This window comes from Mizuhopecten yessoensis, unplaced genomic scaffold, assembly GCF_002113885.1.
Source record: "Mizuhopecten yessoensis strain PY_sf001 unplaced genomic scaffold, ASM211388v2 scaffold3627, whole genome shotgun sequence".
NCBI lineage: Eukaryota > Metazoa > Mollusca > Bivalvia > Pectinida > Pectinidae > Mizuhopecten > Mizuhopecten yessoensis.
Genome location: NW_018405139.1, coordinates 134742 through 151576, shown reverse-complemented (window position 1 = coordinate 151576; position 16835 = coordinate 134742). Strand labels below are relative to the sequence as shown.

General features: G+C 35.9%; 1 protein-coding gene across 2 annotated transcripts; it reads left to right on the top strand.

Moving 5' to 3' along the window:
• The first annotated feature begins 2485 nt into the window (after positions 1–2485).
• LOC110447836 (caprin-1-like) lies at positions 2486–16170 on the top strand. 2 transcript variants are annotated; one of them, XM_021493774.1, is made up of 9 exons: positions 2486–2654; positions 5782–5844; positions 6178–6264; positions 7464–7625; positions 8144–9172; positions 11069–11222; positions 11821–11994; positions 13084–13242; positions 15082–16170. In XM_021493774.1, exons 1-9 carry the CDS (start codon positions 2544–2546, stop codon positions 15183–15185), a joined length of 2043 nt encoding a protein of 680 aa, XP_021349449.1. In that variant the 5' UTR covers positions 2486–2543; the 3' UTR covers positions 15186–16170. The 2 variants fall into 2 exon arrangements, with proteins under 2 accessions (XP_021349449.1, XP_021349450.1); XM_021493775.1 differs by lacking the exon at positions 13084–13242.
• Positions 16171–16835: the final 665 nt, after the last annotated feature.

The window sequence follows — 16835 nt, the reverse complement described above, 5'->3', positions numbered from 1 at the left end:
CCACTCGTATGTTAGGTAGTAAGGGACTGAACAAAACTAATGTAACATGAACCACTCGTATGTTAGGTAGTAAGGGACTGAACAAAACTAATGTAACATGAACCACTCGTATGTTAGGTAGTAAGGGACTGAACAAAACTAATGTAACATGAACCACTCGTATGTTAGGTAGTAAGGGACTGAACAAAACTAATGTAACATGAACCACTCGTATGTTAGGTAGTAAGGGACTGAACAAAACTAATGTAACATGAACCACTCGTATGTTAGGTAGTAAGGGACTGAACAAAACTAATGTAACATGAACCACTCGTATGTTAGGTAGTAAGGGACTGAACAAAACTAATGTAACATGAACCACTCGTATGTTAGGTAGTAAGGGACTGAACAAAACTAATGTAACATGAACCACTCGTATGTTAGGTAGTAAGGGACTGAACAAAACTAATGTAACATGAACCACTCGTATGTTAGGTAGTAAGGGACTGAACAAAACTAATGTAACATGAACCACTCGTATGTTAGGTAGTAAGGGACTGAACAAAACTAATGTAACATGAACCACTCGTATGTTAGGTAGTAAGGGACTGAACAAAACTAATGTAACATGAACCACTCGTATGTTAGGTAGTAAGGGACTGAACAAAACTAATGTAACATGAACCACTCGTATGTTAGGTAGTAAGGGACTGAACAAAACTAATGTAACATGAACCACTCGTATGTTAGGTAGTAAGGGACTGAACAAAACTAATGTAACATGAACCACTCGTATGTTAGGTAGTAAGGGACTGAACAAAACTAATGTAACATGAACCACTCGTATGTTAGGTAGTAAGGGACTGAACAAAACTAATGTAACATGAACCACTCGTATGTTAGGTAGTAAGGGACTGAACAAAACTAATGTAACATGAACCACTCGTATGTTAGGTAGTAAGGGACTGAACAAAACTAATGTAAAATGAACCACTCGTATGTTAGGTAGTAAGGGACTGAACAAAACTAATGTAACATGAACCACTCGTATGTAAGGTAGTAAGGGGCTGAAGGTGACACGGTGCTACCTCCGAGATCCTTCCATTGGACCGACAAATCAATAGATCATGTTTATTTTTTTTTTTTTTTATTATTATTAAAAATGAATTTCTCTGAAGAGCATTTAATATTTCTAAATATATGACGCGATAGTGGGCATGCGTCGCAGGTTATTTCAGTTCGTATTTCTACCTCTTTTTACTTTTTTATCATTAAAAACAATGTTCGGTGTTCAACAGGGATCGGCATCGGACCATTAGTTTATTCTATGTGCAGTTTTTTCCTGATTACCTGATAAGGATGCTCACTTATACATCAAAACTAAAGATAAACATACATCAGCAATAGTGTAGCAATGCAGACCTAGTCTTTTATAAGGAAAAAATGTACACAAAGGATCTATTTCATCAACGATGAAATAGATTTCTTTGGTAACCGATTATGTTTCAACTCCAAAAACTATAGAAACTGCGATTAAATATAACAAATAATTTTATTTTTTTATTTCCTAAACACAATTTACTCTGATAATTGTTTGTGAAAACATAGCACTTGATATGTGAAGCCTGTACATAAAACAAAACATAGCACTTGACATGTGAAGCCTGTACATAAAACAAAAAACAATTGTTATTTCCCCCTATTTGGCCCCGCCCCTTTACCCAAGGGACCAAAGGATTGTCTTGGTTAAAATTCATAGTCCCTCATCCGTGCAGGAGGAGAATGATTTTAAAATGAGGTGTAAGAGATGTGCATTGATAAGTTTGGTTGCCTTACAAGCGTCAGCTGTAGGGAATTTCCCTTTAGCTCAGCGGTAGAGCATCGGGCTGGAAAGCCAAGGGTCGCGGGTTCGAGCCCACTGCGACGGCACTATCTTTTTCGCTTTTCCTCGTCCTATTACAAAGGTTTAAAACGGTTAATTAACACTATTTACAAACCTACTCTCTGCCACCCCCGCCCCCTACTCCACAAAGAAAATGTTGGGTTTGCACATCCTTCGTTCTAGGTAAGATTTGGTCAAAATTCATCGAACCGTTCAGGACACGTACCTAGCATTTTAAAAGGAAAAAAACAACAAAAAGTTGATGGGTGACGGGCGGCGGGACTGACGGCGCCGGGATGCCGCGTCACGGGTAAGGTCGTCTGTCCTTTGCAACTGAGCTAAAAATGTATAGAAAACACACGAGACAAAAACATGCACAAGTCACTGCTATCAGAAAAAAATCACAGCATATGCCTAACATTACATCATTGCCAATCATTTACCTTAATCCTAACCATCCGTTTTAAACTAAGTAGTCCATTTATATGCAGTGTATAAATTATGAAACCAGAACATTTGCTATCTTTTAACTTTAAATATGTGTTAATCATGTCCTAAATAATTTTCAATTTGCCTTTATTCCGAAAACGAATATTCTATTTTGGCTCACTTGGGAATATGGTAAAATTTGACGATTGTGAGCACGTGAACTGTCTTTATGCCGAGTTGTTGCTGTTGAACGATGCCTGCTGCGTCTACAAAACCCGATAAAGCCTCATTTGAGGCGACTGAACCAATCAAACAAGTTCTCCAGGTTGTGGAAAAGAAAGTCCGCAATTTGGAAAAACGAAAGGTATTGTTTTGGGGGCTGAAATTTAATAAGAAGGGAAATTTTCGAGAAGTAAATTACTCATGTCCAAATGTGTCATGGAATCGGTGTACTTATTTATCAATCGATCATAGCGACCATTTAGTACTAACATCACTGTTTATTGTTTCCATTAAAGATCAACATCTGGTCTTTTTTGTTATGTTATTGTTGAACTTTACATCTTGTCGTCAAAGGTATAATAAATGCTTACAGTAGACATAACTATCCGGCTTAAATTTCAAAATGGCGGCCCTCATGAAAGCATGTTGTGGATCGCGGAAGGTAAATACGGAAAACAGCGTTAACTACTTGCCATGCAAGGAGGTTCGTTTGTATATGGCATGCAGATATGAGTATCAGTGTTCCGGAAAAAGGTATTTTCAGTTCGTGATTAACTCCATCAGTTGAAGGGCGCATTTTGCCAGTAGCGGTAATAATATATAGTTAAAATACAAAGTGCTAAACCTGATCTGATTTGAATTAGATCCAAACTTAGTGTTTAGATTAAGCCGTCCTCGAGTCTTGACCCCTGTGGAAGGAACATTATCTATTTTTGGCATTTTACGAAATAGGGTTTGTTTGTAGGGTATCGGATCGCCCTGGGTCGTTTCGCCTAAAAAAGATTTTTAGTGTGATTTTTTTTTGTCCTGCTTAGTTGTATATGGCTTATAAAGTATAATTTAAAGTTTTTCTGATCTCCCTTAGCTTTTATTGTTAAAAGACTTGTTATATTTGTATGTGATCGACCAGATCTGCACATGTATACAATGTAGCATGGAATTCTTTCGACGAGATATTTGCTTGTGAAAACCACAGAATTGGAACTAAATCGAATGCTAGTCGTTTCGGTAACAAGTCGTTTCGGGACAAAATTAAGTCATTTAGGGACTTACTAAAGTCGTTTCGGAACATAAAAAAATATAATCAAAATATAAATGAATGTTACAAGTTACATTTCTCTTTCCCTTTCGTAAAAATCTGTGTAAACACAGCTTTCGTCGTAGCCTTTCAGCAATGACGTCACAATTTATGTGTTCACAAGAGTATGCATATGGCGTCTTCGACCTACCCGTGCTTGGGATTTAGTTTTGCCAATTAGCGCCATGCTTATATTGCTTGAGGGGGTACCTGCCAACATTAACCTGATTGACAACATGTTGTTAATTTGATTAAACTAATCCCATTATTAAATAGAGAGGGACGAACACCAAGTACCGAACCGAACGTGCAGTCAATATCAATTAATCAATTATTTTTACATAATTTCATTCGTTATTTAAGGTTCCTTGCTTGTTTGATATCGTGATAACATGTTTTCGTTTTACTCTTTTCCCTATTTAATGCTGCCAACTTGATCAAGTTTCCCTTTTTACAGAAGTACTAATTTGACAGTAAGTTTTGCATATAAAAAGTATCAAATTTTACAATATAGACTAGTAGGGTGTGTTTTTGTAACCCTCATTGTTGAAACTATGAAAACAGTGATCTCCTCACTGAGGTACTTGGAGTACGTCCAAACGTTGTTTTTTTTGTAAAGCTAAGTTAAAATTATGAAATCAAAGAGCTCCTTACTGTTTGTTTTGCTGAAATTTTGAAAACTACTCAATTAAAAAGTAAACCAAATAAACATAAACACGTGTGCTAAACAAACAGTAGAAAATAATCGAGATGTCCCGAAACGACTTTTGACACTCTCGAAACAACCCTGAAAAAGGTCACGAAACGACTTCCGTCTTGTTACAGAAACGACTTGTTACCAAAACGACCTGACAGTGTTGAAACAAGAAAATATTATTTTGAAGCTTTTTTAGTAATCAAAGAATGTTTGACAGATATTCATAACATTAAAATGTAAAGATATATTAGGGCGAAACAACATTGGACGAACTTGATTCAGGGCGAAATGACCCGGATCTGTTTGTAGTTATGAAATAAGTCAAGTTTTAGTCTTTCATTTCATCAGTTACAAAATTTCGCAGCAGAATGATGCCATTTTATAGATGCACTTCAATGAATTGTAGTGGAACCAGACTACATCGATGACAGGGTGGCTCGATCAATTGATCTGTCTTGAGTTCAGAGCTAGAGGGTCCTGGGTCAGAAGCCCCGGTCTGGCCATATATTTTCTACTCCTACTAAATAATCATTACACCAGCACAATGGATCGAAACCAACTAAAGTTCACTTTGTTTTTCTTTTTCAAACTTGAATTAACCTGAATGAGCATGTCAAACAACATAAATTGATATATACAGTAATCATGATGTGCCCTTGGTCTTTTGCGCTGTCATTTTTCCATTCAATTCTATATACCGGGTATGTTCATTTACTTTTGGAAAGATTTTCCTTTCATAGTTTTTGAACCAAAACTTGGTAAAATTTGGCACTCAACTAGATAATTATCTGGTATTTCTATTTGGTAATATTGATAAAATTATCCGATTCATAGAATTCTAACCATGATGAGTTGATTGGCCAAAACATTTTTTATTGCCAAAATTTAACAAAAAATTGTGTCTGGGAATGACGTATGATGATAATAATGTGAAGAATTGACCCAAAGTTCTAGTAGTATCTATGTGAAAATTGGTCGCAGTCAAGAGATACTTCAAGTATTCATAGTGAACTTTGGATAGAATTATAATATATCTTAAGCTAATACTGTATACTCTGAAATTTTCGCCTTTCACCCAGTGTTAAATTCGCCCTACATCTTCAACAGTGGAAATTCCCCGTTACGGCCTCTCTGATGTACACTTATCATCCATGTAAATATTTGAAACTAAATGATGTGTTTTTGGAATATTGAATGATTGAAAAATAAAACAAATTGTCAATCATTTATTATGAAACATAAGGTTGCATCACACACTGGACCCCAATTGCATCACATAAGGTACCGAAGTTAATAAACCTCAGTGTAGACGAAATAGTGACAAAACTTGCCATCGTATACATATTTACTTAAACTTTCGCCGTCATGTTAAATTAGCCCTCGGATCGAAAGGCAAAAGTTTCCTGGCATACAATAGACTCCTTTGCTATAATGAACAATTGACTTATGAACCATTATTTGTTGTTGACATCTTTGTTGAATTTTTTGTTGAAGGTGAAGCTCGATGGCTACAGGGCCAAAGCTGATAGTGGAACCAAGTTGGAGAAAGACCAACAGGTAATTAAAGGTGTTCAGTCTTTCGCTTTGACCTTATTTTGAATTATGGTATTTGCAGAGTAGGATTTTTTTTATGTTTATAGATATTTTAATTAATATCTGAAAACATGCTTCAATTAAAAACCAGTTTGAAAGTAAAAAATTCTTTTGTTTGGCATAGGGGAAAGCAGATGCCAGAAAACAAAAAATACAAGACCTAGAATTGAGGCCTGATAAAATTCTGTTATTCAGAAAAGCTGAAGCATAACAACCACAATATTGATATAGTGTTCATGAAGTAGTGCGGTAGTCGATATAAAGCTTGCATTGTAATGTGATGTTTTACTTGGACAGGCGGCCGTTGACAAGTATGAAGAAGTCATGCAGACATTGGAGTTTGCTCGAGATCTGCAGAAACAATTTCTCGGTATCAATGTTGATGTGAGTATTCAAAGTTGTATTTATTTTCATTGATTCTTTTTCTTGCATAAACAATTTGGCAGTTGCTATACTTTGCTGGAAATATCCTAAGTTACTGTTTAACTATGCTTGATAAATTTGCCTGCACAGTAATCAATTTGTGTGATATTTTTTTTTTATCATAAACTGATATATTATTTTCATTTTACCTTTTAAATTTATGCATTATGTATGGCATATGTCTTGATACTTCAGGGATTTTTCTACCATCTTTTATTCAGGTCCAGGGTCCAATGAATTGGGGAATTTTTACGCGGTAAATTGGGGAAAATGAGGGGAAATAAAATTTCATACATTTTCCAGTTACTGTTAATAAATTTTACTTCTTATAAGAAATTATATTGCATTCTTTGATATTGGAATTTCTTATTTATTTTTCAATGCATAAGCTTAGGTCTAGCGTACAGTTAAACTCTAGTACATCTAGTAAAGGCATGTACAAAATTCTGATAGCCAGAAAATACAGTAATAAATAAAATTGAACAGATCATTTCTGGATTCTGTGCCTGGACTGAATTAGTTACAAAGATCGCTTCTTTGATGGTTAGTATCACTTTCTTGAGTAATACATGTTGTAAATTTGTTTTATTCCGACTTAAATCATGCAGGCTAGACAAAAGTAGCGAAATTTTACAACGCTAATGCAACAGAAATAACTTGATAATATTCTGATGTATACTTTTGAATTTAATTTTCAAGGGAATTAAAATATATTTTCATTGACACAAATGTTTTAACATCTTCCCTCTCCACACTGAGCATATTTAAATCTTGCAAAAATAGCCATCCGATTGGGAATTTTTCAATGGCAAATTGGGAATTTTAGCAAGATTTTCCAAGGGGAAAGGGGCCGTTATTCGGCCCCAAATTCTATTGTAGGAAAACCCCTGCTTGATTAAAGGAATACCCCGCAACAGAGTTAGACACTAACCTTTTTTTTTTGCTTCGTAGTCCACAGGACTTGTTGAATGGAATTTTTAGGAAATATTTAGTAAATGTTTTAAATTATTTTGCAATATATCTGTAGTTTAAGCAGTTTTCCAAAAAGAATATTCTTTCCTCATCGTGTGTATTCGATTTATGTCCCAAGGTGCTTTGTTAGTAAAATGATTCTTCATCTAAACTTGCATTAACATTTGTTTCTTTGCATGTAATTGTAGGCCGAGAAAATGATGAAAAAGCAGATGAAAAGGGAAAAGATAGATCGACAGAACATGGTCCTGAAACGCATGCAGGAGATGCTGAAGGTCCAGAACCTGCTCGATAGCATGGGGTCTGATAAAGTCCGAAGTGACTTCCAGACGGGCAAGCATGGTGCAGTGGTGAGTGCAGCAGAGTTTGTTTTTGTTTTTAATGCCTCCCCTAGGCAATGATTCTCAGACCTCTTTTTTATTAGTCTAGAGCTCTATCATTTAAGCAAAAGAGAAATTTTTCGTCGCTAAGTTTTTAGCTTTAAGATGGCATAGTCTTCCATTAGGGAAGAACTTGTCCCAAGTGTTTCGTGGGGGTAAAAGCATTCTTGTGCAAAAACAAAAATGCATATTTTGTCATAATTGCCTGTGTCCCTTATTAATGCAGGTCAATGTAACAGAGGTCATTGTTTAGTAAATTTATGCCTTATTTTGGACCAAACTGGTTCTTTTTGTTTGCTAGACTGATTATGTACCAATCAAGCTTAAGAGAAATTCATTTAACAAGGCTATGATGTTGCAGATAATAATATTTTGACATACACAACTTGCATTTTGCATTATGCATTATCACAAGTGTTATTTCTAGTTCTGATTTAGCTCTTTCTAACAGTTCAAAGGTGACTAGAAATTAAAAACAAATTTTACAGGTTCTGACGGAGGAAAATCTAACCCATCTGGACGAGTTATACAAACTGATCAGTCCGTCACGTGATAGTGGGAACTACACAGAACAACTTAACCAGGCTTCAGAGCACCTCCTTTGTCTGTTAGATGCCAAGGAAAAGGAAGTCGTCGGAACAAACTACAAGGATCTCAATGAGCTGCTTGATCTCATCAATAACTGCGGCTACTTTGAGAATGCAGCTGCTCAAGAAGTAGAGGCGACAGAGGATGCCGCTGGTGACCAGGAATTCATTGTGGTCAGTTCCAGCGAAGTTCCTCAAGCTGATTCTGTAGAAGTCCAGGCATCACTTCCTCCAAAGGTCATTGAGGAACAACAACATGAACAAACCAACGAGGCTAGTCAAAGTAGTGTACAACAGCAGGCAGAGTATGCCACCATGGCAGAGGCAGACTCATTCTTTTCCAAGGCAACAGCAAACACGGCAGAAGTATCCACAATAACAGCAACCCAACAACAACAACAACAACAGCAGCAGCAGCAACAGCAGCAGGACCAGACACAAGACAATACTTACAATCCACGACCATTCCAAGATATTGTATCCAAGGTTCAAGGTAACTTCAACTTTCTACAGGAATCCACACTAGACATGGAGTCACCTCACATGGACCCAGCTGTCGTGGCAGCCCATCCAATGCCCCCTGCCCCCCTTGGACATCAAACTGAAAGTTTATCATCACAGACATTTACCAATCAAGGGTTTGGGGACCTTGCCCAACAAGCACCCCGTGATCTCACCTCATCAAACAAAGAATCCACACAATCGTTGCTCTCCAAGCAAAAGTCATCCCTAGGGGGTGCATCTGACTTTCCTTCTCAAACATTTGGGCAGAGTTTACAAAGTGATGCCCTTTTTTCTTCATCTGCTGTGAAAGATTCCTCATCCCAACACACACAAAGTGTGATGGGAAAAACAAGTGACAATTCAATATCCAAATTTGAAATTCCACAAAGTATTCCCATGCCACCAGGCTTACAGTCAAACACACAGGTGAGTGATAGCATCAAGCAATATAATGTAGCCTCTTAAAAAAAAGAGCAGGCTGATTTGAAAATTGACAAATAATTTTACCTGTACTATATTATTTCACCGAGTGCCTTATATAAAATATAAAGGTTCAGATGGTCTTTATGCTGGCTGATAAATTGTTACAAAGTTTTGAGATAATGATCCTGTAGCACTTTTGCCTCAGGAGAAGGGCCTGGAAAGACTGGTTTTGGCCTGTTTTATTTGTTTTAATTCAGAAATTTTGCATTAGACAATAATAATTTTGCACTAGACAGTCTTGGAGGCACAGTTGTCTAGTGGTAGGACGCTGGACTAGTGACCGAAGGATTGCAGGTTCGTGTCACGGCACTGTGTTGTATCTTTGAACAGGATACTTTACTCCGCTTGTTCCAGTACTAGTCTACTCGGCTGTAAATAAGTATGTGGTTGGGCATTGCTAGAATTGCTGAATGATAGCTGGGAGTGCAGAAATGGCAGCACTGGCTGGTTGCCCAGAGAGATATTGGCTGGTTGCAAAGGCCCTATAACCACGGATAATAATTTGTGAACCGCTTTGAGACAACCTTCAAACTAGGTTGTGATAAAGCGGTATATAAGAATCTTGAATTATTATTTTATTAATTATTAAATTTATATAAAGGGTTTCTGACATGAACATATGAGAGGGAGCTTAAAGTAATGTTATATTTCAAATTCAGTGATTTAACATCATTAGCTTTGACTGTTGGTCTTAAAAGGACAACTTTTATGCACTTTATGTGTGTTTTGACCCTCAAAGTTGTTGTCTATGGAAGTTGTTGTCTATGGAATATGACTTCTAAAGCTAAATGTTGTGCCCTGTAATTGATTCATATGCATTCATGTGGATGATTGGGTATACACAATGGTAAAAATAGGGTATACACAATGGTAAAAATATTAGGATGAATTCCAAAGAAGAAATATTAATGAGTGGTGGCGGGGGTAAATATCATTTCAAAAGAATTCATCGTAATGTTATAAAGCTGTCGTGATAAACAAGCTATTCTATATATACAAACTACATACGACTTAATACATTTATTGTAAATTTAATACATACATTAGTAATTTCCTTAAAGTGTGCTTTTGGCAAAAATGTTCAGGATGACCTGCTTTATAGATAAAAAAAATCTGAGAATGATCAAGACCTGCCAACAATAAAACTTTTTGAAAAATAAGCACGAACAGTGAAAATAGCAGGTATATCTATTGAATCATCATGGAATTTAGGAACTGTAGAAAACAGTAGTGCTGATTTGAGCTTGAAATAGTATTAATAATAATGAGTTAACCCTTTTACCATTGTATACCATGATGGACTTATCCCAATAAATGCATGGTAGAGTCCACTAAAGTTACCTAGCAAGGGGGAAAGGGTTAATTAGAAGCATTTGATTTATATATAATAACACAATAATAAATGCAAACATGCATTTCCAATATTTTAGTTGAAAAGTAATTAGAAACATCTGTGAATTGCTATAAATAATGATTTATGAAGTATTTATGTTAACCATCTTACTGCTTTTTTTTCTATTCCCAAAAATAGATATCACAAGGACCTCTATGATATATGTGATTGATAGTTATAAGATAACTAGATTATAACCGATTTAATGACTAGGAAATTGAAGTGGTTTGATATAATGAATGGGGTTTCTTATATTTTAAAAATTGCATGTTTTCTATGCTGAAAAGAATTTCCATTAATGGGTTAACAATCTTATAACGATCGATAAACATGACATGGTGTGAATTTATGCAGAAAATTTACTTTATGATTGGATCTTTCCAAAGTTTATCAAAATACGAAATATAGAATTAAAATAACGACAGATTTCTTCCTGTCCTGATCAGGAATCTTCAGCAGCAGAAGCGGCAGCCGAAAAGAAGTTCACAATGAATCCAAATGCAGAGATGTTCCAATCCCAACTGTACAATGCATCATCAACACCAGGTCAGGATGAGTTTGGCCAACAGCAGGGAGACTTCGGCAGACAAAGCTATCAGGGTAAGTCAAATGCTAGCTGTGTTAGGGATTATGGTTTCTTGCAGGCCACCAATAAGGAGTTGAACAGACATGGAGATCGGGGTAAATCAAATGTCGATTATCATGTTGCAGGAATTATACCCATACCCACTTGTGTTGGAATCGGGGCTTTCAGCGACCATTGCATTGGCAATTAACTGTTTAAGAAGTCAAATAGATTTTTCTCTAAATGTTGGGGACTCGAAGCATATGTGAAATAGATGTTTTTTTTAAAACCAGAGTCAAAGCTCAATTTGGAGAGTCCAAAACACTCTCAAGGGTTAACTGAAATCCTTGGAAATGCTATTAATTCTTGGCACTTTCAAGGACAAAGGTTGAAGGAGAGTATCCTGTCAAATTGCAGGTATTTGGCATTTGATAATCATGAAAAGTATGTATTTTGAAAAATTGAATTCATCCTATATGGATTAAAGAATACATTTTGATACAAGAATGGAACATAATTTGTGGTATGGAATGGATAGATTTTCACATTTCTACTGATCTTGCATATATTTAAGATCAGAAAAGAGTCTTTAAAAAAGATATTAACTGAATTAGTGTATAACTTTTTTTCTAGGAAATAATTACAATTCAAGTTATCGCAGCAACAGAGGAAATGGTGAACGAGGTGGCTTCAGAGGAAAGAACAACAGAGGTGGAGAACGAGGTGGAAACATGGCCAACGGGTTCTCGGGAGGTCGTGGTGCAAGGGGAGGCAACTCCTACAGTGGCAACAGAGGAGGGCAGAGTGGTAAGTGACTTATCAACAGATCCCTGTGGTTTGTTCAGAAGAATCCGTAATGACCAACCATACCACTACTTCAGGATCAACTGTATGAAATAAGTTCACAGCTTAATGAAGAAAGTTGGAATTTGTTTTTGACAGAACAAAATGAAAAGTCCAGCGTGTTTGCCGCAAAAATTCATTCCAAACACAATTTTAGTCATTTGTAGCTATTTGCATGTGAAAGAGTTTTCATATTGATGTGTCATTGGTAAATAGCATGGATTGATGGTATGGTATATCCTTGTGTGATTAAAGTAAAAAAAATAGGTTAACCAGTTTATGTCGGCCCTGTATATGGATTGTTTATTTGTGTTTCAAAATACACTTTTTACATGTTTTATTATTTACCTGATTTTTCTTGTGAATCCTGCATGTTTTTGGTTCTGTACTTCGTCAAATAGATATCAAATTGTTGTGTACATTGTCCGAATTAATATGAGTCAGTATTTTTCTTTCATGTTCAGTGATTTCACTTTTTTTATTGACAATAATATGCAAGCTGTTAAAGGAAGTGAGCCAAATATGTATGATAAAATAAAGAACATTTTTAGTGTATTTTTCTGTGAGGCCCAACTGCCAGGAAACATGAGAGACATAAAAGAAAAGGTTTAAACTAACACCGTTTGCATAGTATAACTTATCAGATAAAGAAACACATATCTAGACAATATCACTGTTGTATTGCAATGGATTTTCATGTTTTTTTAAAATAGGTTAATACAAAGTGTAATAGTGTGAAATTTCTAGATTGTTAAAATGAATTACCAAATTTCCATTTGGTGATCCAATTAATTATAACCTATAGATTCCATGTCAACCTGCAAGTCAAATGACCTGTAAGGATTTTTCAGACACATTTAGTAGAGTAGAATGGTAATGCTAGAGTAGAGGTATTGTCTATTAAAGTTCAAATTGAATTAAAAGTAGCAAAAATATAGCATGATAATACTCTAAGGAATCGCACGAAAGAAATATTGAAGAATGGACATAAGAAACGCCCAAGTCTGTCGACGCGCCGTTTGTTAGTGACCAATCGATATACTTCTGTTACAGGGACTTTCCAAGGCTTCCCTCCCCGCTCAAACGACTACAACAATAGGTCCGAAGGATATCAAAATCACAACAGCAACTTCGGTGGCAATAACAGTGGTGGAGGATTCCAAAAGCGTGGGGGTGGAGGCCAGGCAAGGGGGAACAGTAGAGGAGGAGGAGGTGTGTCTCTAATATAAAGTTAATTAGTCCTTCCTTGAGCAGCTCACATACTGTCATTTTTGTATACTGTCAGATTCTGACATCAGCTCGGCTTATATCATCAGATCTAGATGTGGCTTTTTCGTTCAGTCAGCAGAAGCGTTTGGTTAGACTTTTGCTTGTCCTTTAAATTTGTGTCATAGAGTGCTAATAAACAACTCAAACGAGGTATTCCGTCTTTGCATATTGCAGAGTTATCTTCTCTTGTGAGCAGGTATTGATTGTTACGTCATTGGTTTGTGAGAGCAACGTCATCAATTTTTGGGAAAACGACGTAATTTTCTCACACAAACCAATGACGTAACAATCAATACAGACGGAATAGCTGTCGCTGGAAACTTCTATCAGTTTCCTATTTTTTTTACCCTGTAACCCTTTGTAAACTGTGATGGGAAATTAAGATAATTTTTTGACTGAATGTGTTTTAAATTTGGAAGATAGCTATTATTTCAGACATTCCCTGACCGTAATAAGCTCAACATAGTCTAGAAGATGTCTGCATGAAATTATTTTCTTTTTCCCTGCACGCTTTATAAAAAAAATCGTTTTTTTATCATTTTGTGATTAAGTGCAAGCTTCTTTAAACTGACTGGATCTGGAGGCATTATTTTGAATGTCGCCTATTTGCACTCGTTCAAGTTGGGGCAGTTCTACTAAATGTGATGCACTCCTCTTTCACGCTAGGAAAGAATTTTACCCCTGCATCTAATATTACATTTATTTATACATTTTTGTTACCTCTTCTTTAACCTTGCCTCTTTCATATTTTAATGATATATCACACTATTTAGGAGGTATATTTAAATGTGGTAGATGTATTTATTTTCAAAAACAAATAAGATAAAACTATTTGTTACACCAAAATCTGAAATTGTTTCTCAATCGCTATCGTCAATTTCACCCTAGCAACAGGACTAGACTATTGATCCAGGATGGCAAAATCCCAAATGTAAATGCTTCAATATATACATTCAATGCTATTTGCATTTTTACACTTTATCCACTAGTGGCATAACATCCTGTCTTGGTTTATCGAGGGTTATAATCCATACCTCTGATCTGCTCCCTTGGTGTTTCTTGAAGCAGAATCGAAGCTGCCACTTAACTATCAATGGTAACGGCTATGCACAGCCAACCAATCAAATTGCACTCTGTACTTCACAAGTATGTGTCATAATCCACTGTTGAAAAAACTAATGCTGTGGTAATTAAAGGGACAAAACTCTACAAACTACTAGATAGTTTGGAACAAGTGGTAAACTTTTGTTGCCAAATATACTTTAAGTGCAGAGAGAGGAATGGATTGTCAACTCTTTTTAAGTGTAAATGACTGATGTCTTCATTCATTTTTGGTCTGATCAACACAGTGAAAGCAACCATTAATATCATCTTAATTATTTGCAGTTAAAGACTGAATCAGATTATGACTAAATATAAAAAGTATAAAAAGAAAACTCCTCAAACATTTTTCATGTTTAGCACAATAGCGTACTTGCCTTTTTAAAAAGATAAGTCTTTTTAAGTATCGCAGACATTGGTCAAGTCTTTTTAAGTATAGCAGACATTGGTCAAGTCTTTTTAAGTATCGCAGACATTGGTCAAGTCTTTTTAAGTATCACAGACATTGGTCAAGTCTTTTTAAGTATCACAGACATTGGTCAAGTCTTTTTAAGTATCACAGACATTGGTCAAGTTAAAGCTTATTTTAATTTGTTTGACATATTCCATTTACGTTATTCTTGTAAAGTAGAGAATGTTGTATGGTGGCCTTTACTGATTTCTGTTTCTGTGTACTTACAGCTGCGAGGGGTGGTGCACCCAGAGGAGCAGCTCGTGGAAGTTCCAGAGGAGGACAAGGTGGTGGAGGAGGATTCGGGCGTCCTCAACAGCAGCAAACTGCCTGAGGTCACATTTTGCATCTTGTGACCAGTCACATGATAGTCATGTGACAGTAATGGATCGGATGTAGTAGTGGAGTTATTGCTTGACTGTTCAATTTGAATTTCAAGTTGTGGATGAAAATCAAACAAACCATGAAATTTTATCACAGTGCATGATTGGTGGCTTTTTTTTTCCTGTCCCTTTTTTATGTCATTTGTCTTGCAAGTAATTATTTTCCTAATTTTATTTAATCATGCATTATGAAAAAGAACCACCACCATTTGTCCACACCTTCCTATTCAGCATTGGATAGAGGGTACTTCATTGCTATGGAAATATTTGTGAGTATTGTAGATGTGGTATGGCAACTTCAACAGCAAACAACACAAACATTTTCCTTTTATTTGCATTTCATGGAATTGAGGCAAGGATCACAATCAAAGGCATAATGATGACAGTGAACACGAGCTAGTACTCGGAGAGCTCACATGTGTACAACACATAGTTTCGAAGAGGCCAAACATCTGTTGTAGCAGAGCATTACAACTTCAAAACCAAGTGCTGTGATTAGCGATCAAAGAACAATAGGAACTATGTGTTGTCTAACTGACAAGTTCAAAAATTGCTGAGATTCAAACGTGCAACTCTGTTAACATGAAATGGAAGGATTTTTTACATGGATGCAAAACTCCAAGTGACATAGAAGTTTTAATGCGTCAAGTTTCCGTCATATCATTATATGAATGCTAAGTTTGAAGCAGCTACTCTTATTTCACTTGAAAAAAAATTGTAAAAAAAATTGTAAAAAAAAATAAAATATGATTTTAAAAAAATGTTCCAGAAGAAATACCCCATAAGCATAGATTTGTTCATCTTTCTTTTCTTATTTTCACACTCCTTATTTTGTTCCCTTGAGGGTCTTGGCTTGAGAGTAGAGATAATCATGGAATTGATGGTTACCATATGAAATCTTGGGCCTTCGAATAAAACAGTTGGTGACTACAACTATGTCTGTGTTTCTTTTCTTTATATAGTCCTACTTCAACATTTTCAAATGTTGGGCTGTTGAATTAGCCTTTTATGTCCACAATTCATCTGTCTTGTCCCTGTTATGCCAAATATAAGAAGTATTTTGTTTCCAGTTACAAAACCAACCCAAAACTTGTGTCTATCCAGATTTTTTTGGCAATTTTCAAGAAATCACTGTTGAAGTCGAGATTACTCTTTTCTCCTATATGAACCTTCTCTAAAACATTGAAAAATAGAATTTATTACCTACCCTAAGTATTTCAGGTGTAACGGGAAACAAATTATTTCTTTAGTTTGGCCTTGTCACAATTTCTCGAAAGAATACTTGAGGGATCTATCATGGAAAGATTTTACCACATTTGACCCCACAAGGTTACTTGATAGATCTTCCTCCCCGCATACCACACTAGGCAAACTATTATGACCCTACACCACTTGGTTTATCAGAAGAAATCATGATCGATCTGAAATGAAGAGTGAAAACTGATTTGTTCAGAAGTTTTTTTCACAGAAACAAATAACACTAACAAGTATTTCTCTCTCTCTTATTTATTGGGACAACTTCATTTTCATGCACCAGCAATTAGTCAAACAGCTTGCCCAATGATCTGTACATCCTGATTCATACACTTCAGACGATAACA

Coding starts and splice junctions, on each gene's coding strand:
- LOC110447836 (XM_021493774.1), top strand. CDS start 2,544: ATGCCTGCTGCGTCTACAAAACCCGATAAAGCCTCATTTGAGGCGACT. Junction 2,655..5,781: donor GCAATTTGGAAAAACGAAAG/GTATTGTTTTGG, acceptor TTTTTGTTGAAG/GTGAAGCTCGATGGCTACAG. Junction 11,223..11,820: donor CGGCAGACAAAGCTATCAGG/GTAAGTCAAATG, acceptor CTTTTTTTCTAG/GAAATAATTACAATTCAAGT.